The sequence below is a fragment of the Halichoeres trimaculatus genome, unplaced genomic scaffold (assembly GCF_033239565.1).
Source record: "Halichoeres trimaculatus isolate MK-OKI-2021-1 unplaced genomic scaffold, fHalTri1.1 fHalTri1_scaffold_3, whole genome shotgun sequence".
In the NCBI taxonomy this organism is placed as follows: domain Eukaryota; kingdom Metazoa; phylum Chordata; class Actinopteri; order Labriformes; family Labridae; genus Halichoeres; species Halichoeres trimaculatus.
In genome coordinates, this window is record NW_027437181.1 from 23779085 (window position 1) to 23804513 (window position 25429).

A 25429-nucleotide genomic window follows, 5' to 3' on the forward strand; every position below is an offset into this window, starting at 1 on the left:
ACACACACACACACACACACACACACACACACATACACTCACAGACTTAGTGGGAATGTTGCCATGGAAATCAGGAAGACTTAAACAAGTGGGATTAAATGGTAATGAGCTCTTAATGAGATTTAGTCTAATTAAATTTCATTTGACTTCTCTGCCAAGCTTATCCCATTACAATGTGGTGTGTGTGGAGAAATGCCAGTGTGTGTGCAAGGTCGCATGCAATCCAACTTCCTGATTGTTTCCCTAAGTCTCAAATTCTACTAAAAGTAATCAAAAATTTAGCACTGAAGTATTTTTTGATACCAAACACTGTCCATTTTGTCCATGTAGGAATCCTGCACTTTTTGTAGCTGCAGGATTCCTACACTCCTACACTTTTTTTATCTGCATTAAAGGTGCAGTATGCGCTGTTTAGTGGTATCTAGCAGAACAGACTTGGTAGATATGGAATATCATGTGTCCCAAGTTTGCTTCAGTTGGCCTTTAACTGCCTTTTGCATCAACACGAGCTGATCTGATGCCACAGTGGCCACCATCTTGCACTGCCATGTTTATACAGAAGAGATAAATCAGTAACAAACTTATTTTTGTATTCCGTGAGTTACGACAGGAAAAGTAGAAAGTGTACCATGTGTTTCAAAATATAAGCTTAGCCTAAAACATGACAAAGGAGGACCATATGTGTTGTGCATTGCAGGAGCTTTTTTGTCCCTGTGGCCACCGTCATCTCTGGAATCGGATCTGGAGGGTGAGCAAGGGAGTGTTTCAGTCTCAATTCTGACCATGAGATATTTCCTATTAGAGGATTCATGTCAGAGGATTATTGAAACATTATTTTAGACTCCTGATTGTTTGCCTAGACTGACAGACGTTTTAAGTGCATCACCGTGTAACACTTTAACATGTAAAATGTGGTAACAGAGCAAGTAGAACATCCGCTGGATGAGGCACGGTGGCTGGTTTTGTTTTTTTGTTATGGCCTGTAAATAAATAAAGGAATTAGGAAGATGATTCTCTGACACACTTAATATCACTTTAGCTGACAGATGATAGATACAGGAAGGACAGGATGTAGTTTCCTAAAGTTTCAGTGCTTTAAAAGACAGTAAAGAAAAACCCTGGTTAACAACCTTTCGGTTAAATACTTTATATTACATAAACATTTCTTATTGATAAAACGATCTTAGAAAAGAACTGAATTCCATGTGTATCCCATTAAACAGAGCTCTATTCTACCTCCATTGCTGAGACCTGTGACTGGAGTCTCACACTCATGTTGATGTCTGCCTGCAACTCTGATCAATACAATGCACTCAAGAAATGTCTGATGCAAAGATGCTGATTAGATTTCCCATCATGCACTGGATTCTGGAGCTGAAACAGAAATAACAGCAAATGAAATTACACAGAGTTGCTGTTTTCTTACCAGAGACGTGTTTTGACTTCATGAGGACAGATCATCACAGGGTGCTCATTGGAAAAGTCATCATCACCCCATCCTGTTTTCCTCATTCGTTTGAACTTGTCCATCAGTCTGCCTGGTTGCGTCTTTTTTTGTTTGATAAATGAATGATGTATTGTAGAGGCTTTGATTAGTTAATAATAATTTTGAACTTGAGATGGAGGTTTGGGTTTCCTTTTAATGTCATCTGTGTTTCTTTTTGTCGCTGTCTCCATATGTTGTCCATGTATGTTTGACTCTGTCCTCATCATGACAACCCTTCCCTGCCAGCAGAAGGTAAACACAGGCGTTCTTACAACGCTGGTCCGCCTGTAGCCTTTTCATTTTCTTCCATCCTTTTCTTTCTCTTTCACTTTCTTTCTCTGGCACGGAGTTATCGCTCTCACAGCTCTGAGGAGGTTTAAGTTTTTATGTGTGCGTTTGCTGCATGGGAAGTCACTGGAGGCACTGTGGGAGGATTGCACATAAAAAAGAGGGACAAAGGAAGGAGGTTATTTTTATGTTTTCAGAGTGACGCTCAGAGCAAGCGGCACGTAAAGCCTTTGTTGCTGTGGCTGTCCTGCTTAATGACGCTGGCGAGAAAAGCAGCATGGCAACGCTGTGAGCGCAGCAGGAGGACATGAAGCTGCACAAATAACACAGCATCCTCCTCATATAACCTCTGTGTTATATGGAACATGACAGATGTGTGTGTGCTTTACTAAAGGGCATACATCATACATTAAATTATTTATTAACACACTGTGGCAGATGAAACCATGCAGGCATATATGGTCCCTACATATATGACAGCTCATAACATTTCATTATTTTTAATGGCTTTCGTAACAATGCAGCTACTCTGGCTGGGTAACAAACACTAATCAACAAATAAAGTACTACTACTAACTGATTTACAGTCTAAAAATTCTGAGATAGAATAACGTCTGTATCAAAAATAACTATAGAGTCATACATTACACCTTAATTCAATTAAATCAGTTATTAAGGCTTTTAAGAATGTGCAGCTGTCCTGATGCTGTTTACAGCTTTGTGCATAAGGTAAGAGAAACCCAAGAGCATGCTGTGTGCAGCAGGAGAGGCTGTTTGAAACAGCTATTATTAACTCATAAATATGCATCCATTTAACAGAGTGAAATGCTTTGACCTTAGCATCTCAGTAAAACTAAGGCCCCAAATGCTAATGCTGCCCCCGGCTGATCAACTTGTGACTGTACGTGGGCTGCTGTTTCCAGTTCGACCTGCTGGTGGAGCTGTTCCAGGATGAGGAGAAGGCCACCAGTCCCACCGGTCAGGTCCCGGGCACTGGAGGCCGGACCCGCCTCAGCGTCAAACCGGATAAGAGCCGTGACAAGAGCAGCAAGGAGCACAAGAAGACCGTGGGCTGCCAGGTTGATGACTCTCTTTAGTTTATTTTATTGAACTAGAAAAGCACTCAGTGAGCGCAGATCTCCGCCAAGCATTTTGTGATTGTCACACAACACTTTAGTCCGACTTTAATGTTATACTTCCTTTCAGCAGACTGTCTGCTACAATTTGGTGTTAGTTGCAGGTTTGTACGATAATTTTTTACCTGACAGTGTAGAAAATTATGATGATCCAGTACATATTTCATATTCCAGATCTTAGTATCCAGAATATTGGCAGGATCTGGATCTTACTTTTTCATCTGTCAGAAATTATGGTGACCTTGTCTTGTATTGTTTTGCAAAGCAATCCGACCATTTATCTTGGAGTTATATACACATATGGTGAAAACGGTTCTATCTCACAATGATAAAGAATCCTCAAAAAAATCCTGGATCCTGACAGTGATCCTCCAAAATTGAATCACTTCTTCCTAATCCAAATTTGGAACATTTCCTGAAAATTTTATCAAGATTCATGTGTTACTTTTTGGGTTATGTTGTTCACAAACAAACAAACAGACAAACTCTCCCAAAAACATAACCTCCTTGGCGGAGGGAAATATATGCAGTGCATCTTGTCATTAAAGATGTGATATTGACTATTCTGAGCTGATGATAAGAATATTTAGAACATGCATCTATAGTTTTCTTCAATTAGTCTGATGATGATAATCATGGTGTCGGTGGTTCTTTCTTGTAGTTTCGTAACTCTTTGCAAATGCTGATGGAGACCTTGAACGCAACCACTCCTCACTATGTCCGCTGCATCAAACCCAACGACTTCAAGCTGGCTTTTACGTGAGTTTACTTTCTCTTTGCTTCTGGAAAACCGGGCATATTTTCTCTGGGCTTGTGCCTGATTTTCTCCATTTTATGCATTCACTGATTTGTAAGAAATAAGACTCCAGACTGTTATAGTGCTGCTAACTGCTGGTTTAGATACAGTTCACCATTTGACTGTGTTCTTTTGTTGTTGGCAGGTTTGATCCCAAACGTGCAGTGCAGCAGCTCAGAGCTTGTGGTGTTTTGGAAACAATTCGCATCTCCGCTGCAGGTTTCCCATCAAGGTATGGATGTATTGCTGCAGCACTGCACAAAACCACGCTCACATAAGAGTTTATGTAACACATCTAATGTATAAATCTCACAGAATGAGTCACGTAAAATGCGTATATCACAGGTGTTAGGTGGTTCTAAGCTTGTTTCTTCATCCACAAAACTCCAGAGTCTTCACAGTTTTGATTTAGTTTTCTTCATTTGTCTCTATCGTAACACTTGTTGACTCTGTGTGTCTCAGATGGACGTACCAGGAGTTCTTCAGCCGATACAGAGTGCTGATGAAACAAAAGGACGTGTTACCAGACAAGAAGCTCACCTGCAGGAATGTTCTGGAGAAACTGGTGCAGGTCCGACAGACTGTCTGCGTAATAACTAAAATACAGCTAAAAGCCAACGCAGTGAATTCTTATCGTAGTCTCATCCCTCATCTCTGCTCCTTTATGCCTTTAGGATCAGGATAAGTACCAGTTTGGTAAGACCAAGATCTTCTTCAGAGCCGGCCAGGTTGCCTACTTGGAGAAGTTGAGGGCGGACAAACTGCGTGCCGCTTGCATTCGCATCCAAAAAACCATCCGCTGCTGGCTGGCTCGCAAGAAGTATCTTCGCAAGCGCAGTGCTGCTATCACCATCCAGAGGTTCACCAGAGGATACCAAGCCCGCTGGTGAGTCAGCAGACCTGCACATTCACCCTTTCATTCAGTCATTCAGACTGAGCAGTCATAAATATCTGACTCGTTTTCTTAATCAGTTATTAAATCACGTGTGTAATATCAAAGTTATGAATACAGGTTAGTTCAGACGTGTTCATCTTTGCCCTCAGCCTGGCCAAGTTCATGCGCCGCACTCAGGCAGCCACCATCATCCAGAAGTATCGGAGGATGTACGTGGAGAAGAAACGCTACAGACAGAAACAGGCTGCAGCTCTGGTCATGCAGACTATCCTCAGAGCCTACATGGCCCGGCAGAAGTACCAGGCGGTAAGACACACCTCACAAAGTACTGAAAAATACCAGTCTAATCATCTTTGCTGACAATCTGAAGCTCTCATTTCTTTCTGATCAGTAGCCCAAAATATTGAAGTTAATACCCTCATGGTGTAGTTATTAGTTATTGAAACGAGGTGTTCAAATAGATTTTAAAACTTATAGCCTAGTTAAATGTTCTCTGACTTCTCCTTCTATCCTTCCTTTCTCTCTTTTCCTGTCCGTCTGCAGTTGCTGCGGGAGCACAAGGCAGTCATCATTCAGAGGCACATTCGTGGCTGGTTGGCCCGCTGCTGGTACAAGCGCTGCCTGGTTTCCATCGTCTACCTGCAGTGCTGCATCCGCAGGATGAGGGCCAGGCGCGAGCTGAAGAAGCTGAAGATCGAGGCTCGCTCCGTGGAACATTTCAAGAAGCTCAACAAAGGCATGGAGAACAAGATCATGCAGCTGCAGAGGAAAATCGACGAGCAGGTGAGCTGTCCTAACTTTAATCTCTGTGTTCGTTGTTTTAAATTTGTCACTTTGGTGTCTAACTTCTCTGTTATGTGATCCACCCTCCGGTAGACCAAGGACAACCGGTTGATCAACGAGAAGTTATCTGGAATGGAGACTTCCTTCACTGCAGAGAGCGAGCGTCTGCGAGGAGAGCTGAATCGTTTGAAAGGTGTGGAGGAAGAGGCCAAGAGCAAAACCAACCAGGTCACCTCACTGCTGGAGGAGCTGGAGAGGCTGAAGAAGGAGCTGAGCACCACACAGCAGGAGAAGAAGACCATAGAGGACTGGGCACAGACCTACAGGAACGAGATGGAGAAGGTAAGACTGGATACACAAGTCTGTCTGTTCTCCTCATCCTCTGTGTCAACATTTCTGTACCACAGTATTAGTAGTTTTCTCTCCTTTCGTGATCTTTTTTAAAAAGAGATGACTCCCATGACATTGTTCCCATATTTTATCCTTTTTTTAATATATAATCCTTTAGAGATTGAACTTCCAGTGAAAACTAAAGATCTTGTCAGCTCAAAACCCTTTCCCTGGTGAGAAACCAAACCCCCATAGTTGATGGAGATATATATAAATGTTGTATATTTTTACAAAATCAATTATCTGCCCAAACATGCAACTTAGGAGCGAAAGCGATCCAGGGGGAGATGTTCACGTGATGAACTCAGGGGTCAGTGTTCCCCTGAGTCAGGTGAGAGCAGGACAGAGCGTAGACTGGTAGTGTCATAGCTGCTCAACTGTGTGTTGTACATGTTTTTTTTTTTCCTACTGTTAAACTATTGAATTGTTTATAGCATAATAAAATAGTTACCAGTGTTGCTGTCCAAATGAAAAGTGTTTCTTCAAATGCCGCGGCCACACCAAAAGCGAATTCGCGAATTTAAATGTGCATCTGTAACGCGCCGCGTGAACGCCCAAGTCTGGACGCTGGACTATTTTGATAAGCTGAGGGGCTGACGCCTGTCACTGTGCAGGCAGAGTAGGGAGCCTGCTCATATAAAGACCGAAAGCCCAAAAGAGCAGCTGAAAAACAATGAGCTGTGGTTTCAGAAGCATTACAGGAGAGTGTGTGAAAGCTTTGGAGATCACAATCAAGGCCTGCTGCCTCTCCCTGGTAATCCACCTCCACTGGCCCTGCCTGGCTGTTCCCTGCGACCTCATCCTCGACTCCCCGACCCATGTTCCCGGAGGTCTCCCTGGGGATAATGAAGGGGTTGAGCAAAGAAAGGACCGCCAAGAACTTCCATCTTTTCCCTGGCTCTGCCCCTGCCCCGCTCCTTCCTCCTCTCTATCAGGCTCAAAACTCCTCTGAGGAAAACACAGTCCGACTCAGTGATGACCCGTGCAGGCAAATCCAGCTAGGAAACGAATGTTTACAGAACTTACCTTCAAAACCTGTCTCCTCAGTGAGTTTCACCCAAGCCTGCTCCTTTTTTCCGGTCTCTGTAGAGTACACACGTCGTATCGTATAACTCTGGATAATGACACAGTGCACGGATTATTTTCTCCTCCATCCTCCGGCGGATTTGGAGTCGGGGCAGGTGGCGGTTCCCCAGCAACGTCATCAAATCAATGACGTCGCTGGGGGAATGTCACCGCTGATTTGCTGCTGCGGCACAGCCTTCACGCGAATTTGTGTCGAAAGCCCCAAACGTGCTGCGCCAGACATGTCCAATGCATCGTCTGGGGTGAATCGGTGTCCAAACCCGCCTTTGCATTGACTTTAAAAGTAATCTCGACGCAAATTCGCTTTCAGTGTGGCCGTACCATTAGCATGAAGTCACAGCTACATGTTTGATATTTAGAGTCTTTAATGTAAACCAGCTTTATCAGAAATGTGATTGAAGTGTGTGTGTGTGTGTGTGTGTGTGCAGATGGTCTCCGAGCTGAAGGATCAGAATGGCACCTTGAAGAAAGACAAGGACGACTTGAACAGGATGATTCAGGAACAGAGTCAGGAGATGACAGGTACGAGAAAATAACCTCAGTAATCATGTTTGCTTCATGCAGCACATGCATACCCACAAAGCGCCAGAAACACTTAACTGTCATCCAAACTCACACATGTGTGTTTTATCCCATCAGAGAAAATGACCCGTGCAATAGCACAGGAGACTCAACAGCTGGAGACAGATCTGAACGAGGAGCGCTCTCGATATCAGAATCTATTGACCGAACACCTTCGCCTCGAGGAGAAATACGACGACCTGAAGGAAGAGATGGCCTCCTCGGTAAGAGTGCATAAACCTTGACATTGAGACACTTACTATTTATTTCCATTGATCAATACCAGCATAAAAATCTGTCACCACAGCAGTAAAATGCAGCTTATTTGTTAGACGCACAAACTGTTAAATATTTATCTGCCTATTCACATGCAGAATATCTCCAAGCCTGGTCACAGGAGAACAGACTCCACCCACAGCAGCAACGAATCAGAGTACACCTACAACTCCGAGTACGCCGAATTGGAAGAAGGTTCCCGTGCCGCAGAAGTAAGAGAGTTGTCATAAAGTACCATCCCATTTTTTTTTTTTAAGTGAAACTCTTCGGATGAAGGAAGAAAAAAAACTGTAACATCAGTCAGGAAGTATATTATTAATGCCTTTTATCCAAGAAGTGGTATTCTGATACTCTTTAAGGGGCATACTCCCAGTCTTAGCATCTCTTTTGGCACACAGGATGTAACTCGAGGCATCGACACTTCACTGACACTCAAGCTGCAGAAACGTCTCACAGAACTGGAGCAAGAGAAGCAATCACTGCGCAACGAACTGGAAAACAAAGAGGAGCAGTTCCAGCGGGCTAGAGCCAGGGTACTTGGCTTAAAAGCAACTTTATTAACAAATCTTTTAATGTTTCATGTCAGTTTCTGTCACACACACCTCATCTTTTTATGTTTTCCTTGTTTCAGGATGATGCAGAGTTTAAAAAGGCTCGTGGTGCCGAGCTGGAGTATGAGTCTCTGAAGGTAAGCAGACAGAGGAGAGCAAGAACATGGACGTTACACCAAAGAGGGTTTATTTTTCTCTCTGCAATAATACCCCCCTTCTGGATTCTTTCACTCCTCAGCGCCAAGAGCTGGAGTCTGAGAACAAGAAGCTGAAACATGACCTGGCGGAGATGAGACAAAGCCTGCTAGGCGACAAAGCCACTGGTGCTGGGGCCCCCGGTTCACCTGCTTACAAGGTGCTCTTGGAACAGCTCAACGCTTCCTGTGAGGAGCTGGACGTCCGCAAGGAGGAGGTGCTGATCCTTCGCTCACAGCTGGTTAGCCAAAAAGAAGCCATGGCCCATAAGGTAAAGGGATATTTCACTGCTTTCCCTCTGTCCACTCCCAACCGTATTTGACTCCTCTGAATTGGCATCTTGGAACAATGGTCACATTAAGCTGTTGTTCTTCCCAAAGGATGTTATATTTCAATGGATGTCTCACTCTGTCCGGTGTCTTACATTTGTCTGTTTTGTGTTCACATGTGCTTGCCTGTCTGTTTGTCAGTGAGCATACACCACATCCCCAAAGTGAGAATGAGATCAAATGCTCTGATCCTGACATTTTTTATTGGATCTTATCTCCAAAACTAATTTTATTTCTATTTTTATTCATAACCGTTGTAATATGTTTGTGATACCTGAACCTAGGATTTGCATTCAGGCCGCAGGTCTAAAAGACAAATAACACATTGGAGATTATTCAATTCAGATTTGAAGTTTTCCACTGCCCCATATGATTTTTCACACTGTATGTGGTAAATGTTTTGTCTAATTCTGCTGTCTTCACCTTCTCTCCTCCATCCATGCTTGCCCACAGGATGAGAAGGTACAGTCAAGAAAAGCATCATGCATGAGTATTCCTCACTTTTTATGTGTTGTTCTGTATGTAAAACCCCCATAAGGTCGCTGCTTCCTGCCCTCAGTTCTGAATCCTGCTGTAAAGACGTCAGTCTGATGGATTACTAGACATTACCAAACTGGAAACTTGGCCTTGCCATGTTAACAGCTTCACTTCTACATCTATCCACTAGATGGCCCTTGAACCCACTGAGGCCTTCATCTGGTCTTAATTTCCCTTCACTTTTTAGTTTCCACCTCTAAGAAGACTCCTTGTCTTGTAACTTCATTTGAGTTCATTGATCAAATAAGGAAGTTAAGGAAAAGTGATTTCAACAGAAGCTCCTGGGAAATTTTGAATATGACAATGATAAAATGTCAGAATATCACAGGGCGGAGTTTTCCTCTAAAGCACAATAAAATCTTATATTCAATCCTCAGTGGGAGTGATGGACAAATTCAAAACTTACAATTGAGCAACTTTAAAGAACGACAAACAAAGACGTGAAAATGTAGAGGAAATATAAGATCAGCTTTAAGAACATGGTGGTTTACATACAGACTCTTCAGGCTCTCTGTGTCAATCTCATCTGTGTCCCCTGTGCCTGGATAAATGCATGTACAGCCCTGATAATGGATGTTATAATCACTAAACTGTCCTTTTTTAGTCTATACAGCCAGGAAACTAATTGCTGCTCTCAGTACTTTATTTTCAAAACTTAACTTGTAATATTGAGATCTATTTGAATCAATTTGAGTGCATGTAAAGTAGACGTCACTGTGCTGCTTTTTTGGGGCCGGCGATTGTTTCTTTTGACTCCATGAACGCAAAAACTCTGGGTCAGTTGTCTGCTGTGCTGTACTGTAGCCACACAGACATGAAGACTTATTCTTCCCTCATCCATGCTAGATGAGCCTGTCACATGAACCCTGCTCAAATATTTTGATGTTAAGTGACCTCGTACCCTGGAGGTTTGCTTATCAGCTGATGCTCGGCTCTCAGCGCTGTCAGCCTCTACACTGAGCACCTCTTGTCTCTTGAAAGCTTGTGGAAAAGGCCACTGCTGTGAAGTGACATTCCCCGCAGATAGGCGGTTGTCACGGAGGCTTCATTTGATGGCTTGAAGGCTCATACTGGCTGATGATTGTCAGGGCAAAAGGACAGCAGTAGCCAAGAGCTACAGTGATGCTGGCAGGGAGTCAACATCACTCGCTGAGAGTTCATATCCACGAGACACTCAATAATGTTGTTCATGATGTAGGTTTACGAGCAGCTGTCACCCTGTTGGTCCTCACAAATACTCTTACTTTTCTTTTTCCAGGAGACCATGACAGAGCCATCCATCTATGCCCAGGATGTGTCCAAACTAAAGGACGCCGACGAGCTCAAGTCGGCTTGCATTGGCCTCAAAGACACCAACAGGTACTTTGTCACAGCCGTGACTGCTCCCACTCACAGGTCTTCACTTTTATCAGTGTCAAGTTCACTCCAAGCCCCAGCTTTGTCATTTATCTTTTGTACAACTTGAGCCCTTGTTGTATGGGGTTAAATTTGTGCCATCAGAAACTGAATTTGAATTAAAATATTAAATTTGAAAAAGCATGATGTGTTATGGAATTTAATGTTTCAAATTGAATTTATTTTTTAACTGAATTTTTTTTTTGTTTGAATTTGAAATTGTGTTTTACCTGTGAAAATTCAACTCTTTTTATACTTTCAATTCAAAAACACAGAATTCAATTTCAATTTAGATTGCAGATTCAGTTTTACAATTCAATTTCAATTCAGAGTGGCACGACCGTTACGTCATCTTGTGCCCGTCGGGGAGACTAACCGAGCAGATTCACAGACCCCTCTACAGGTCCGCTAACTGTGCCAACATACCAGGGCTGTTGTGTTAGCTGTTGTTAGCACGCCCTGCGTTTAGTTCACAAATACCACACGAGGTAAATCACAGGGCAACATAGTAGACAGACAACCATGTGTATTATGTGATTTCTAACTTGATTATTCAACCGCTGGTCTTCAGCCATCGTTGAACTGACGATCGTCCCGCTCAGGGGAGGAGGAGTACAGCTAGACACAACACAGGAGAGTCCATGAACATGTAGAGGGTGTCTGTGAATCTGTGCTTGTTTAGTCTCCCCAACGGGCACAAGATGACGTAACGGTCGTGCCGCTCTGAATTGAAATTGAATTGTAAAACTGAATCTGCCCTTTGTGAATTGAAATTGAATTCTGTGTTTTTGAAGTAATTTTAAAGTAAAGTAAAGTAGTAAAGTAAAGTAGTTTTAAAGTATAAAAAAGTTGAATTTTCATAGGTAAAATACACTTTCAAATAAAAAAAATATATATATATATTTTCAAAATATTTAATTCCATTACACATCGTGCTTTTGCAAGTTCAATATTTTAATTCAAATTCTGTTTCTGATGGCACAAATATAACCTCATATTGTTGCACCATTATTACCACCATGAAACATGTATATGAAATGTGTCTGTTTGTGAACGCTGCCTTGTCCTGTGCAGATCTCCAAGGTTCATGCATAAGCTGTTGGATATCAATGATCTCCTGAGTAGGCTGAGGTAATCAAAGGAGATGTGGCCTATGCATCATGGAGCAGAGCATGCATGGCCACGCTGACGCCAAACACAAACCCCTGATGTTTCTGAATCTGAAACAGCCTATTCTTCTGAACAAAGCTTTGGTAGCTTCACGTCGCCTTTTATTCCTAACAGCATGATGGATAACGCAGCTCTAGCTACAGTTAAAGTATTATCTGTGCTGTACTGGGTGATGTTTACAGGTATTCAAGTCAAAAAAATGGTTTTGGGGTCAAATTCCTAACTTCGTATCTCTGCATGGGTAGCGATACTTCAGCATGGAAAGAGAGAGTCATAGGATGTTATAAACCAGTCAAATTCACTTCCATTTTCCCTTAAAACAAAAAAAAATAGGATTATTCTTCTTTTTTTGGAGATGCTGCAGAACTTTGCAGTGTTTACAAAATGTGCAGCATGTGAGCATGAGCATTTACAGACCACAGAGGTACGTGCATCTTCTTAGATTTAGTTTAACCTTTTTAGCAACTAGACCTGACTCCTTCATGGGCTGACGTTCAGCAGTGACAGATTTGCTGCTAGTTGTCGGAGGCCTCTTGTCTCAGCTTCATGGAACGAGTTTGGCAAAAAAAAAATGGCATGAAAGCCTTCTCTGTTTTGTTCTGTTCTGTTTGTTTACTTTTTTGTTTGTTGCAGCAGAGATGCACAGCACAGGCTTGATGAATGGAGTGTGTTTGTGCATCATTGCTTTTATACTTCTGTTTCTCCCATGTGTTTCCCTTTGTTACTTGTTTCCATCTTTTTTCAGAATATTTCTGCCACACATCGACAAATAGATTTAGATTGGCAGTGTGATAACACACTCAAACTAAAATAGTCCAAAGTGATCAGTTAAGTTGACATGCACCAGTTCAATTTTGGGATTAATTACAGATACATGTAACACTTTTTACTTCCTATGTCCAATGGCACAGGAAGTACATGTATGGCTATAAAGAAAATCTAGAGCCTCTTTAAGGCAGACAAAGATATCGAACTACAGATGTATAGATCACCATTGTTTTATCCACATTAACATACTCTGACAGCCCACATACAGGTATCCTTGTCTTGTTTATATCCCTACCCAACCATACCACCTTTTTGTTGTCATCCTGTTGTTTATGTTCTTTTGTGTTGTGTGTCGGTCAGATCTGCCGCTCCAGACTTCCATAAGCTGAATGAGGACGGAGAGCTGTGGCTGGTTAATCAGGGCTTAAAGGACACCATCAGGTGTAGCAGTCGTGTTTAAACCAAAGCATGAGTATTTGCCTCTTCACAGGAGGAGGATGTGTGCTGCTGTTTAACTTCACTCAAATCTTTTATCTTTCTCTCTAAACATCTTTCGGGGTTTTCTCTCACATCTAATTTTGTCATGAATGTTTTTGCTGTTTTAGGGCAGTGTTTCTCAAATTTTCTTCAGACCAAGGACCACTTCCCCCCCCGAAAAATTTTGAGGACCACCACGAGCTAAATAGCCCCAGAACAACCCCTCAGAGGACAAACTGATCTACTATAAACTCAAATCATACATGTACAACTTGCCAGGACTGCAACTAACGATTATTTTGAATATTGGGTTAATATGCCAATTATTTTTATGATTAAATTATACATTTTATTTCTTCAATTCGCTTCATTCAGAACAAGTATTTTTTTCCCAATGACAGTGACTAGAGTAAAAAAAGTGCACTTAGCCCTCAAAGTTTGGTGTGTTTTTTTAATGATTATTATTGATTTTTAATTTTTTTGTGGTTTTTTTTTTTATTTCATTTTTTAAATTATTTTTTTATTTTTTAGAATGAGGGAGAAAATGGACCTGGAAATCTGAGTATAATTACATTACTGATATATTATTCCAATAGTTAAATACTTAAGTACTTAGATTAAATTACTCAACGCTTTTATGAAACAATTTTTGTAGATTTTATCAATTTGTGTAGCAGCCGAACAACTCACATCCCCACCCACTCTTTTTTCTCCAGTGTTCCATTAAAAAAAGCATAATTTCCTCACGGTTGTTGGGGACCTCTAGGAGCACTGGCCACTAGTGGTCCAAGGACCACAATTTGAGAAACACTGTGTTAGGGCATGTAACTTGATATATAAAAGTCTAAGAATGGATCCTGTGGACCAGCATGTCTTATGGACGTTGACCCAGGACCTATTACTGCGCTATTACTACAGCATTACAGTGGTACTGGCATATGCTGGGATTATTACAGAGTCTTAAAATGACAAACCACATGTGTAGCTGTGAAACCTTTGGCTTTGCTTTCTCAGTGATGTATTAGAGGTTATATGAATTTAGACATTTGTCTCTCAGTTGACATTCATGATACAATTTGACAACTAAAGAACTTAAAAGCTTAATTTGAAAATATCTGCTATGTTTTTACCTTACAATTGTCAGAGTGACACAGTAAGATGAATCTAACATTTCCTCAGTTGTAGACAACCACTCGTATTTTTCTCTGTCATACGATCGTGTTAAGAGGAACCAAACTGTTTGGTCTAACCTCTGTCCAAAGAAGAATCTGCTGGCCCCTGTAAGCGTTACCTGCTCCCGCCCTGACCTCTGCACATATAGTTGGCTCAGTTTATTTAATGGTTCAGTTCTTCTACCCAGCGGAGTTACAGACAGTGTTCAGAGAGGCTGGGCTGCTGGAAAAGTCTGCACAGCATGCTGCTGTATGTGTCACCATGCTGTGGTTATTAACTGTCTTCACTCACATTATAATGCCAATTTAATTTTTACACCTGTTGTATTTTCCCCACAATCCTCCTCTTCCTTTTCCTCTCCTTGTTTTTTTTCTTCCTGTCCCTTCCTTTCCTCCTCCTGTCCTCCTCTACCTCCCTCTGGTCTCTCCCCTGCCTACTCCCAGGTTGCTGGAGCAGCAGCTGCAGAGTCAGCGTAGAAGTTACGACAGCGAAGTGGAGTCTCTGCGAGGCGAGCTGCAGAACGTCAAAGAGGAGAACAATCGTCAGCAGCAACTCTTGGCTCAGAACCTTCAGCTGCCTCCAGAGGCCCGAATCGAAGCCAGTCTCCAGCACGAGATCACCCGTCTGACCAACGAGAACCTGGTACAGTGCTGCACACATACACACATACTGAGGAGTCCTTACTTTACCTTGAGTCTCATCATACTCAAAAAATTAAGCTAACCACAGGGAAAGCCTGCAAAGAGCTTTATAGATATTTTAACTAGATGGAGGTCGATAAAAGTAGATCATCAGTTTCATGCATACTTTAAATAAAGTACATACACATGATGGATCCTGGCGTGGCAGTTTATAATGAAGCACAAAAGAAGATTTGAGCCTTGCTCTTGTGCTCTGCAAAGCATCACTCAGTCAATAGCAAAAATGTAGGAATGACAACTAGGTTGTCAGTATTTTTTTATTTTTTATTTTTTATTTTTTTGCAGCTTTATTTCTTTTTACTTCACACTCAAATGATTTTACAGCCCGTACAAAACTATGAGAAAGATTTATTAACACATCACATCGCAACAAAATCCATTTCCAGTTTAAACCAATTTAAGCTTTCGTACATTTGATACAGAGATTAAAGTTATTCTTTGTCCACTTTCTAAATACTGACATGAGCTTGACATTGGTCTCTTCATCTAACTTTTTAAAAGAAATTAAATAAACATTTTTTCCCAGTTTGTCAGTTGAGATTATTTCCTGTAGATTACTGGAAAGATGTAAAGTGTTATTAAAGGTTGCTCCCCTTAACTACAGTACAAAAAAAGGTGACATCATCATACATTTTTGATGAATTTGGATAAGTTCCCTGAAAACTTTCTTTTCTGGAGCAGAGAACCTTTTTAGGATGGTCTCTGTCTTTGTAGGTTTGGCTGGACAGGAGTCCTCCACACAGAGGCAACATAAGAAAATAAACTTCATACATTTTTTATACCATTTTTAAAAGAAGTGATGTGTTGTTGTGATAACAATCCAGAGAAAAGTTTATATTATGTCATTAAAATACTTAACCTCAAAAACTTAAGGGGACACGTCCAGCATCAGATGTTTCACATTCAGCTCATCAACTGTGAACTCAAACTCAGACAGTGAATAAAAAGCTAGCACACAGCCCCACGCACAAGTTTCATACAAATACAAACACATAATTATAGAGTTTGGATTATTTTCACTGGAGGCCACACACTGAGAAACCAAGACAGCCAGGATAGAGCAGTTTCTCACACACACCTACACACACATGCACTCAAGCACTCACTCATTCATCTGGATGGTGTCACCTGACAGGAACTCCTGGCTGACGACCCCACTGCATCCCGCGAGGCTCGAGTCATCATTTTACGAAGGATGGTTGTATGTAGAGATGCAGTGTGTCCGTGTGTGTGTGTGTGTGTGTGTGCATTCATGCATGTGTGTTTGCATAAATTAAACTAACTGAAGTTTCCTGTTGAATGAAACTGCACTGAGCAGCTGGTTAGACTTAACTCTTCACAGCAGTAACTCACCGCGGAGCAGCTTGGCACCTTTTTCTCTTCTTTAACAGCCAATGAGTCTTTGCTTTCTTCTTCTTCTCCTGCGATCAGACAAAGCAGCTCTCACGTTGATTTAACTCCTCCTGTTTGTTTGTTGTTTCCGAGGCTTACCGTCTGAAATGCTCTACCAGTGTTGCTGACAGCATAAAGCACCCTGAGCAATCAAAGGCTTTAAATGTTTTCCTCACTGCCCCCTCTTTTTTCTGTCTTTCCCATCCATCTTTCTTTCACTTTCACCCTATCAAGGATCTGATGGAGCAGCTGGAGAAACAGGACCGAACTATCCGCAAGCTCAAGAAGCAGCTGAAGGTTTACTCCAAGAGGATTGGAGAGATGGGAGGTACGAGACTAAAGGATCTGTGTACATCATGTTTCTGTTTAAGTGCTTCCTCTCTGGACTGTCATGTTGTTTCTGTCTCTCAGCGGGTCAGACGGAGGGCCAGACGTCTCCAGGGCAGATGGTGGACGAGCCGATTCATCCAGTCAACATCCCCCGCAGAGAGAAAGACTTCCAGGGGATGCTGGAGTACAAGAGGGAGGATGAGCCCAAACTAGTCAAGAACCTCATCCTTGGTAAGAAGCGGTTTATAGAGTCTGAAGAGGTTCTTCAGGAACCTTTTGAGCATGATTCTAAGATTATCCTGATGTCAGAAGTCCATATTTAAAGTTAAAATTGATGAATGGATTATTTCCTGTTGCCTTCTCCTTTGTGTGTCACATCACTCTTACTCCACTCCTTCTCCACAGAGCTGAAGCCTCGTGGCGTAGCCGTGAATCTGATCCCAGGTCTGCCATCCTACATCCTCTTCATGTGTCTGAGACATGCAGATTATGTCAATGATGACCAGAAGGTCCGCACTCTGCTCACCTCCACTATCAACAGTATTAAAAAGATCCTAAAGGTCAGTATACGAGTGTGTTCAAGTGTTTGTAAGTGGCAGTTGTGAGGGTATTTTATCATTTTAACAGTATGACTTTCTCGTGTTGGATTTACTGACTGCAGCTCATTTCTTCCTCTTCTTTTTTTTCTACAGAAACGAGGGGATGACTTTGAGACAGTCTCCTTCTGGCTCGCTAACACCTGTCGCTTCTTGCACTGTCTGAAACAATACAGCGGAGACGAGGTAAGGGTGTCTGTTAGAGATAGACTGATATGTATTTTTTCAGGGCTGATACTGATACCAATTATTAGTAGGCAAGGAGGCTGATAACCGATATTTGAGGCCAATATTCATTTGCAGTCAAAGTGAAAATATTGGCGTAAAAAATTTTGAACAATACAAACTCCAACACTTAACTGCAATCAAAGTCCTTCGAGCATATGTTTATTAAACAGCTCCCATTTGACTTTATAAAGTTAGATTAAAACTTAAAAAATAAATGACTTAAGTTTTTACAGTATATAAAGTTTTCAGAAAATTGTATGTAACTGCAGTAAAACTGGACAGAATTGAGTTTGTGCTGCCTTTTACAGTAATGCAGTTGAATTAATTTTCTTTTTAGTTTGACATGACTGATTTTAAATGTTTTGACCATCTAGGGCTTCCATAGGGTAGACAGGGAGAAAATATGTGCAGAGAAGCATCAGAGCCAAAACAACACAGTTTTGTAGGGGTTTCATATCGGCCGTCGGATTAAAAAAAAGATGCCGATATGCTCCGAAATGCCAATCATCGGCCCCGATAATCGGCCTGGCCGATAATTGGTCTATCCCTAGTGTCTGTGGTCCTGGGTAAAAGTCTGACCAAATATTCACTTGAGGCCATACGTAAGAATTCATCCTCATGGCCTTTTCCACAGTTTGCTGGTGTAATTTCAGATATAGACGTACCTCACTAAAAGATTTTTTTTGTGTTTGTCCCAGGCCTTCATGAAGCACAACACACCGCGGCAGAACGAACACTGTCTGTCAAACTTTGACCTGGCTGAGTACAGACAGGTGATCAGTGACCTGGCCATCCAGATCTACCAGCAGCTGATCAAATGCATGGAGAACATCCTGCAGCCCATGATAGGTTTGTGCTCGTGGACAGTAATAACACCTCTCCAGTCTTCTTTTGTTCATGGACAAGTGTTTGCTTATGTGTATGACACATGTACTGATGGATGTGTGTGTCGGTTGTCTGCAGTCTCTGGCATGCTGGAGCACGAGACCATTCAGGGCGTGTCGGGGGTAAAGCCTACAGGTCTCCGTAAGAGGACGTCCAGCATCGCTGACGAGGGCACCTACACCCTGGACTCCATCCTGCGACAGCTCAGCGCCTTCCACTCCACCATGTGCCAACACGGCACCGACCAAGAGCTCATTAAGCAGGTGGTGAAGCAGCAGTTCTACATCATCGGCGCTGTGACCCTTAACAACCTGCTGCTGCGCAAAGACATGTGCTCCTGGAGCAAAGGCATGCAGATCAGGTGGGAGGAGCTCCAGAGCACATGTGATGCACTTTCCCCTGTGCTTGTTTGGGTGTTGTTTTGACCACTTTCTTGATGTGTGCAGGTACAATGTGAGCCAGCTTGAGGAGTGGCTCAGAGACAAGAGTCTGATGACATGTGGAGCCAAGGAGACCCTGGAGCCTCTGATCCAGGCCGCTCAGCTGCTGCAGGTGAAGAAGAAGACTGATGAGGATGCTGAGGCCATCTGCTCCATGTGTCAAGCTCTTACTACTGCTCAGGTGAACTGTCCCGCAACTTTTTACACCATTTTTTACACTTTTTAACTGAGCATAGTCAGTACTTTTTAATCTGTGAAATAACCTCTGTGTGTTATGTCTTTCTTAGATTGTGAAGGTCCTAAATCTTTACACTCCAGTCAACGAGTTTGAGGAGAGGGTGTCAGTCGCATTCATACGAACCATACAGGTAATTCACACAACATATGTTGATACAAGACTATTTTCAGGACATTGAAGTGCTAAGAAAATGATTACTCTTGGAAAGATTTACTTTAACAATTACAACATTAAGCAAGATTAAGATCATTAAAACAGCACATTTACTTGCAACCTAATTCCTCTATTTTTCCTCCCTCCAGACTCGCTTGCGAGATCGTTGTGCAAGTCCTCAGTTGTTGATGGACACAAAGATGATTTACCCGGTCACCTTCCCGTTCAACCCTTCCTCCCTTGCATTGGAAACCATCCAAATACCCAGCTCACTCAACCTGGGCTTCCTCACCCGCGTGTAAACAAAGGCCCCACAGGACTTGCACAGAGTCCTGCAGCGACATGTTGGTCGCAGTCAGAATTTAAAAGTCACATGACAAAAAAGAAAAAGACCTTTTAGTCCAAATGTCACAGTCCTCACAGGATGTAAAAAAACCTTCCAGTCATCACAAATGAAACATAACTAGGATTGTACCAACACACTGGAGCACATATGTCTGAAAACTAGCAGTCATGTGTGCCTTCACGTTACAGAAACACAGAAACACACACACACATACGCTCACACACACATATCTCTGATGTGAATTAAACCTGGTAAAACAACACCATCCATGCCATGCACCGCTTGTACAGACCCCTGAGAGGCAACAGGACTAGATCAAAGCCTCCAGTACTTTCTCTGCACCGAAACCTGGGATTGTCTCCATGGTCTCGACCCCAGCTCCCTCCTCTATGTTTCAACTAGTAGTTCAGATAGTTCTTCTCGTCATTGTCTTGTTCTCCAGTGAGAATGTATGCACACTACACACACACACACACACACACACACACACAGGAGCTCTGAGAGGAGGTGCTGAGACCTCACAGAAAGAAAAATACTCCAGGACTAGCTTGAAATGTGAGACCCAGTACAAAACCAGCAGAGGGATACATGCTAAAGTTAGCTCTCTCCACCCCAGGAGGTAACCAGGACTAGGCTTTGTCCCGTCTGTCGTCATTTTACTCCCGATCACAGCAGAGCCAAGACAGAATCATGGTCTGTACTATATCATTTATACATATATAAATAAATATAGATATTAATAATATATATCATGCATTTTATTTATTGCACCAACTTCTGACCCACCCTCTCCTTTTTAAGAATAGAGGATTTCTCTTTCTCCATGCGAAGGATTAGACCATCATTTCCCAGAATGAGCAGCTGCATAGGAACAGTTTGACTCCTTTTCAATCAGTTGCAGGCTATTTATGTCAATATCAGGTAAAGTGAAGTAGTTAACATAGTTTAAGGATTGCCAGCACAGATTATGATGATTAGTTAGGTCTTGGTATAACTTAGAGATGTTGCTTTTTCATGCCTATCCTGCATTTCTGGCAGATAAAGGTGAAATGTAGAAAGTACGAGGGTAAAACTCTGCCAAGGGTTGAACCTGCTTCACTCTGAACTGTTTACAGCTGTGAGCTGAGCGTCACAGGAAATACTGGCACAAAGATATTGACACACGCACATGACATTACACTCTGCTTACTGCTGTGTCTCTGGGGGGGTGCACTCCCTGCATTTTGTCTCTTGACTCGTCTTTTCTGATCGCAGCTCAAGTCAGTTTTTAAATGTTTTACTCTTATCATTGTGGAATTATTTATTTCAGTATTGTCATTTTCTTGGATAACAAAGCTTTGTATATCGTAAAAGCCATGTATGACTGAGCAGATAAGATTCTCTGAAGGTAGTTTGTGAGAGCCTCGAATCTGTACAGCTTTACCACAACATTTAAAGCTTTTATTGCCACACACACCAAGTGCAGCTCTGTGGACTGAATCCTTTCTTTTCCTCTCTTACTTTCCACCCTATGCCTTCCTTTTTGTTTGCCAAGAAAGCACAACATGGGCTATTATAACCAAAAACAACATGAACACCAACGCTTTCTCACATCTCAACTACACCTCGCCATAAAGTTTACAGTTGCCCTTTTTCTCTATGTTGGATGCACAGGTTGTTTTGGTTCAGGTTCCACGTGAATTTGGTTCCTGCTTTCAAATGCTGAGTGTTATTAAATCAGTAAAACTAATTTGTGAAGAGTATGCCCAGCTGCTTTCGCACTCATCCAACCTGTTTGAGCTTTGCTCACGCAGCATTACCAGTAACCAGAAATCTTCTCGTACAAAGAGAGCTGGGTGTAGCTGAGTCTTGGAGGTGTCAGGGAATCAGCCCATGTTGTACCATAAACGTCTCTTATGTTAACTCTGTCATCGCTGCCTCCTGTTCAGCACTTTTGCTTCCTGTTGTGCCATTAGTATTAACCGCCAACCAAATTTGCCTTTCATCCTCGCGTGAACCTTATTTTTGTTTATCCTTTGAAAATGGTGTTTTGTTTACTTTGAGATGCTTACACATAAAGGTTATCTTTTTTATTTTAGAAATGATTCACATTAACAGAGGAATCATCTATTCAAATATTTCTGCATGAAGTGAGGAACAAGCTGCAGACAAGAATTGTAAATGAAGAGATTAGTATGTGAAGGTGTTTAGTGTTGCTCTTGTATTTGAAAAATGATCTATTATCCATCTTCTCTCATTGGGACCACATGTTATCAACCTGCCTTCATATCACATGTTTGGATTATTAGGTATTTAAAAGTATGATTTGTGTAAAGAGGACATATCTGCAGGTCAAGGAGAGAAAGAGTGACTGAACATTATGAATGTGTTTAACTGTTGAGAACGTGTTTTTAGCTGCACATTGTGGACAAAGCCTTATCCGAATTATTTGCTATCTTAATGACAGAGTCAAAACGTTTGGTTCTGTCTGCGTAGTGTTTTTGTTTTTCATTGTAAAATAAATATGAAATGTTAAATGTGATCATTTTTTGTTTTGATAGGGTGCGTTTTGTCCTTCAATTGGTGTCACAGATGGGTTGCACTGGTTAGTCGTCAGTCAAACTGCACTTTTTAGATATTACAGAGGAGGTTGAGTAGATGGATATGAAATTCAAAAAGAAAACACTGAAGAATCTTTCTCCTTAAATTCCCACATATCAGTAATCTGCGGCCTGTCAAGCTTCTGCCAACACATTCCCCATCCTGTCAAAGCAGGCGCTTCATATTTTTGTGAATCTTTGTCCTGTTTTGCTCAGACTGTTGATCAATAGGTGCCACAGGTTCGAAGATACGCTCCTTTTTGTCTTAGCATCAGCCTTCTCACACTGATGGACTGATGTGAGCACAGATTCGAAAAAAGGCCGGCCTCGATCAAAAGTGAAATTGACTCATTTTCATTCTCTGGTTTGTTTTGTTGAGCAGCGCTGTGGCTCCTCTTGAACGCTGCAGCAGGAGAAAGCTTTATTCCACCACTCTGCATTTTTACATTAAGGAGAGAGTTGGTTGTACGATACGACGTCGACATTATAAATTGCCATCGTTCTTATCAGCACTAGCGTTGATTGTGCCATTTTAAGATAATCGTGAAAAACAACAAACACTAAATCATCACTCCAGCTGTTACTGTGGTTTACTGGTGTGATCATACTGAAGCCAGAGCCAGATATTTCCTCTCTGACCCATGTGTACATTTGACAAACTGGACCGTTTGTAGTTTCTGGTAGCTGTGCTTAGTGAATGTGTTCACCATTAAGAAACTAAGAAACTTGGAATAAATTGTCAAATCTGTAAAAGTAAAATAAAATAATTCAGCACTGAGCAGCCGTGTGTGGGAGATTATTATTGTTGTTTGTTTTGTTATGCTTTTGCCATTTTTGATGATCAGCTCCTCATCTTTCAGCCGGAAACCTAACTGCCACCACATTTTGTGTCATCCTGTGTCAAGATATGAAGGGCACAGGGATAAATTCAAAATTGCATATGATTACAGTTTTTCAATCTACATAGATTTTACAAGTAGATATATGAAGGAAATCCAAAATGTTATTGCTGCTTTTTTTTTTTTAATCCAGACTTCACTTATTCATCCTATCTGCCTCCATTGCAACTAGCATGTGATGTAACTCACAGTATGTTTTAGGTAACCTTGATTTATGAATACACTAATATTTGTATATTAAATATGTATTATCTATGTATGGATTACTTTGTAAAAGTAACTCTTCAGGCCATGCAGGACCATCTGAAGTGTGGAGGTAAACTGAGAGCAGAGTGGCAGCTTAAACACTTCACTAAGAGGCTTACTGTTCCTTCTCCGTACCTCTTTGACAATCCTCTTCAGTGGAAAACCTTCTCTCAGGTCTCTCGAAACAAATACCTGCTGGACAGCTGAAGAAAATTTCTCTGGGTAAGATTTTATCTTTCACAAGGTAGGGGTTTTTCCGACTGATGTTGTCTTTTCTGTTATATTCTTGGCTTATCTTGTGGACTTAGCAACTCAGATCTATTTGGAGAGTGTAAAGTGTGTTGTTTTTGATCAAAGAGCATCTCCTGTATTTTTTCCCAGCGTGTGATGTAGTTATACAGAACTGGGGTGGTTGAATAAACTACCCCAGTTAATTAAGTTAGCTCTTGATGAACTGAGCATTGCCATTTCATATTAAGCTATCATCACATTTGAATTTGAAACATAAGGACTGATGCTGATACTACTACAGCATCTAGATTTACTTTTACACGTTCTCTGGAGAAAAATATTGGTATTACTGGGTTGTTGGATTGTTGTGATTTTTAATTTCTTGAAACAATTATTGAACAAAATTCTGTCAAAGCTTAAACAATAAAAGTGTTAAGTGGAACAGAAACAGTTTTATATGTAGAGTGTAAAAATAAAATAAAAATAAATGCAAGATGTAAACAACCAAGAAGTGCATAGTTTTACTGGAAGCAGACAAAGAAGAAAATGTTTGAATATGTAATGACATGCATACTTCATAAGATATCTGATAGCTTTATGTTTTAACATTTGAAAACAAGTGATTGTTTGAGGTAAAGATCATTCGTTTCAACCGTAAAGGGCTGTGAAACATGTCCATTAGTTGTGTTTGTAAAGTGATGTTGGTACAGTTCATGTGCTGTTCCCAGAATAGCTGCGCTGCTCTCCTCTTCTCAGTTTAGAGGATCAGGCTCCAGTAGATTACCAACGACTTATCTCCTAACACACACACACACACACACTCATGCACACACACACAAGTAAACAGGGCAAGCGGTCACAGCCCAGAACAGAAATCAAAAGAGGGTTAGTTAAACAGAAAGATTTCCATCTTGTCGTCTGGTTGAATAATCCTTGTATGTGTATGATTCTGTATTTTCTACAGGTGTGTTAGTGATCCTCTGCAGTCATGTGTGACCAGACGTTTGTGGCGGTCACCTTTGGCCCCTGTGAGAGCTGTGGGTTGGCCAGTCCCCTAATGAACATCTACATTAAGACCGAGGCCATCAACTACTGCTCTTTCTGTGTGGAAGTGGTAGGTGTTGACTTTCTCATACAGCTGACAGACATGAGACTGACAGAGTAACAAACTCTTCAAGTTTCATCCTGTGGATCAGGAGGGACAGATATATCCCTAACATCATGCTGGGGACCGTATTTGAAAGTTACAAGATGTGTGTTATTGACTCCTCTTTGATTTCCTCTCCATCATCAGCACATCTCTTTGTCCTAAAGCGTGTATAATGAGGAGTGAAACTGTGACCGTAAAGTTCTTGAATGATTAAAATAAAGTGAAACACATTTGCCCATAAAGTTGGAAAATAATATTTCTACCTCTTGCCATAAAATGATTGTGAAAATTTGATTTATTCTTTAGAAAGTGTTTATCGCTACAAAACTTTATTCATCTGTCTCATCTAAACACATCACATGGAAAATTAAACCACTATTTTTGCAAACACAAACATTTGATAAGAACAGGTAGAAAATATTTTATTCCAACTTTAAGGGCAACAATGTGTTTAACTCCTTGATGTCCAGAGATGATTAACCTTCAATCTTTTGATACTCTGAGCAATTTTACTTCATGTCAACACACCTAAAAAATATGCTGTTAAATACAATCATTTCAAATGACATATTGATGATTCAATCCTCCAATGAGGATTGGTTTGAATGTATTAGGGAAGGATGTGTCCGTATATTTATGACTTCCAGTTTTTCGGCTGAATATTGTCATTCCGATTTCATTAAGTCATTTCATTTCATTAAGACAGAGGCTCATTAGACATTG

General features: G+C 41.4%; 1 protein-coding gene across 2 annotated transcripts in view; it reads left to right on the top strand.

The window, feature by feature from the left end:
* The window catches only part of myo5aa (myosin VAa), a 61866-nt gene extending 38908 nt beyond the window's left edge, over nt 1-22958 (top strand). Inside the window, exons 15-40 of one of the 2 annotated variants that reach the window (XM_074667206.1) lie at nt 2698-2853; nt 3572-3669; nt 3852-3938; nt 4169-4277; nt 4381-4592; nt 4751-4907; nt 5145-5384; nt 5478-5726; nt 7289-7382; nt 7500-7645; nt 7796-7909; nt 8096-8230; nt 8329-8385; nt 8487-8714; nt 10568-10668; nt 14736-14934; nt 16129-16194; nt 16620-16713; nt 16797-16946; nt 17121-17275; nt 17408-17497; nt 18238-18388; nt 18503-18785; nt 18871-19045; nt 19152-19232; nt 19405-22958. In XM_074667206.1, coding sequence (XP_074523307.1) covers nt 2698-2853; nt 3572-3669; nt 3852-3938; nt 4169-4277; nt 4381-4592; nt 4751-4907; nt 5145-5384; nt 5478-5726; nt 7289-7382; nt 7500-7645; nt 7796-7909; nt 8096-8230; nt 8329-8385; nt 8487-8714; nt 10568-10668; nt 14736-14934; nt 16129-16194; nt 16620-16713; nt 16797-16946; nt 17121-17275; nt 17408-17497; nt 18238-18388; nt 18503-18785; nt 18871-19045; nt 19152-19232; nt 19405-19557 — 3780 coding nt within the window. In that variant the 3' untranslated portion in view covers nt 19558-22958. The remainder of the gene's footprint in view (nt 1-2697; nt 2854-3571; nt 3670-3851; nt 3939-4168; nt 4278-4380; nt 4593-4750; nt 4908-5144; nt 5385-5477; nt 5727-7288; nt 7383-7499; nt 7646-7795; nt 7910-8095; nt 8231-8328; nt 8386-8486; nt 8715-10567; nt 10669-14735; nt 14935-16128; nt 16195-16619; nt 16714-16796; nt 16947-17120; nt 17276-17407; nt 17498-18237; nt 18389-18502; nt 18786-18870; nt 19046-19151; nt 19233-19404) is intronic. The other variant, XM_074667207.1, reaches the window with a different exon arrangement.
* The last annotated feature ends 2471 nt before the right edge of the window (nt 22959-25429 follow it).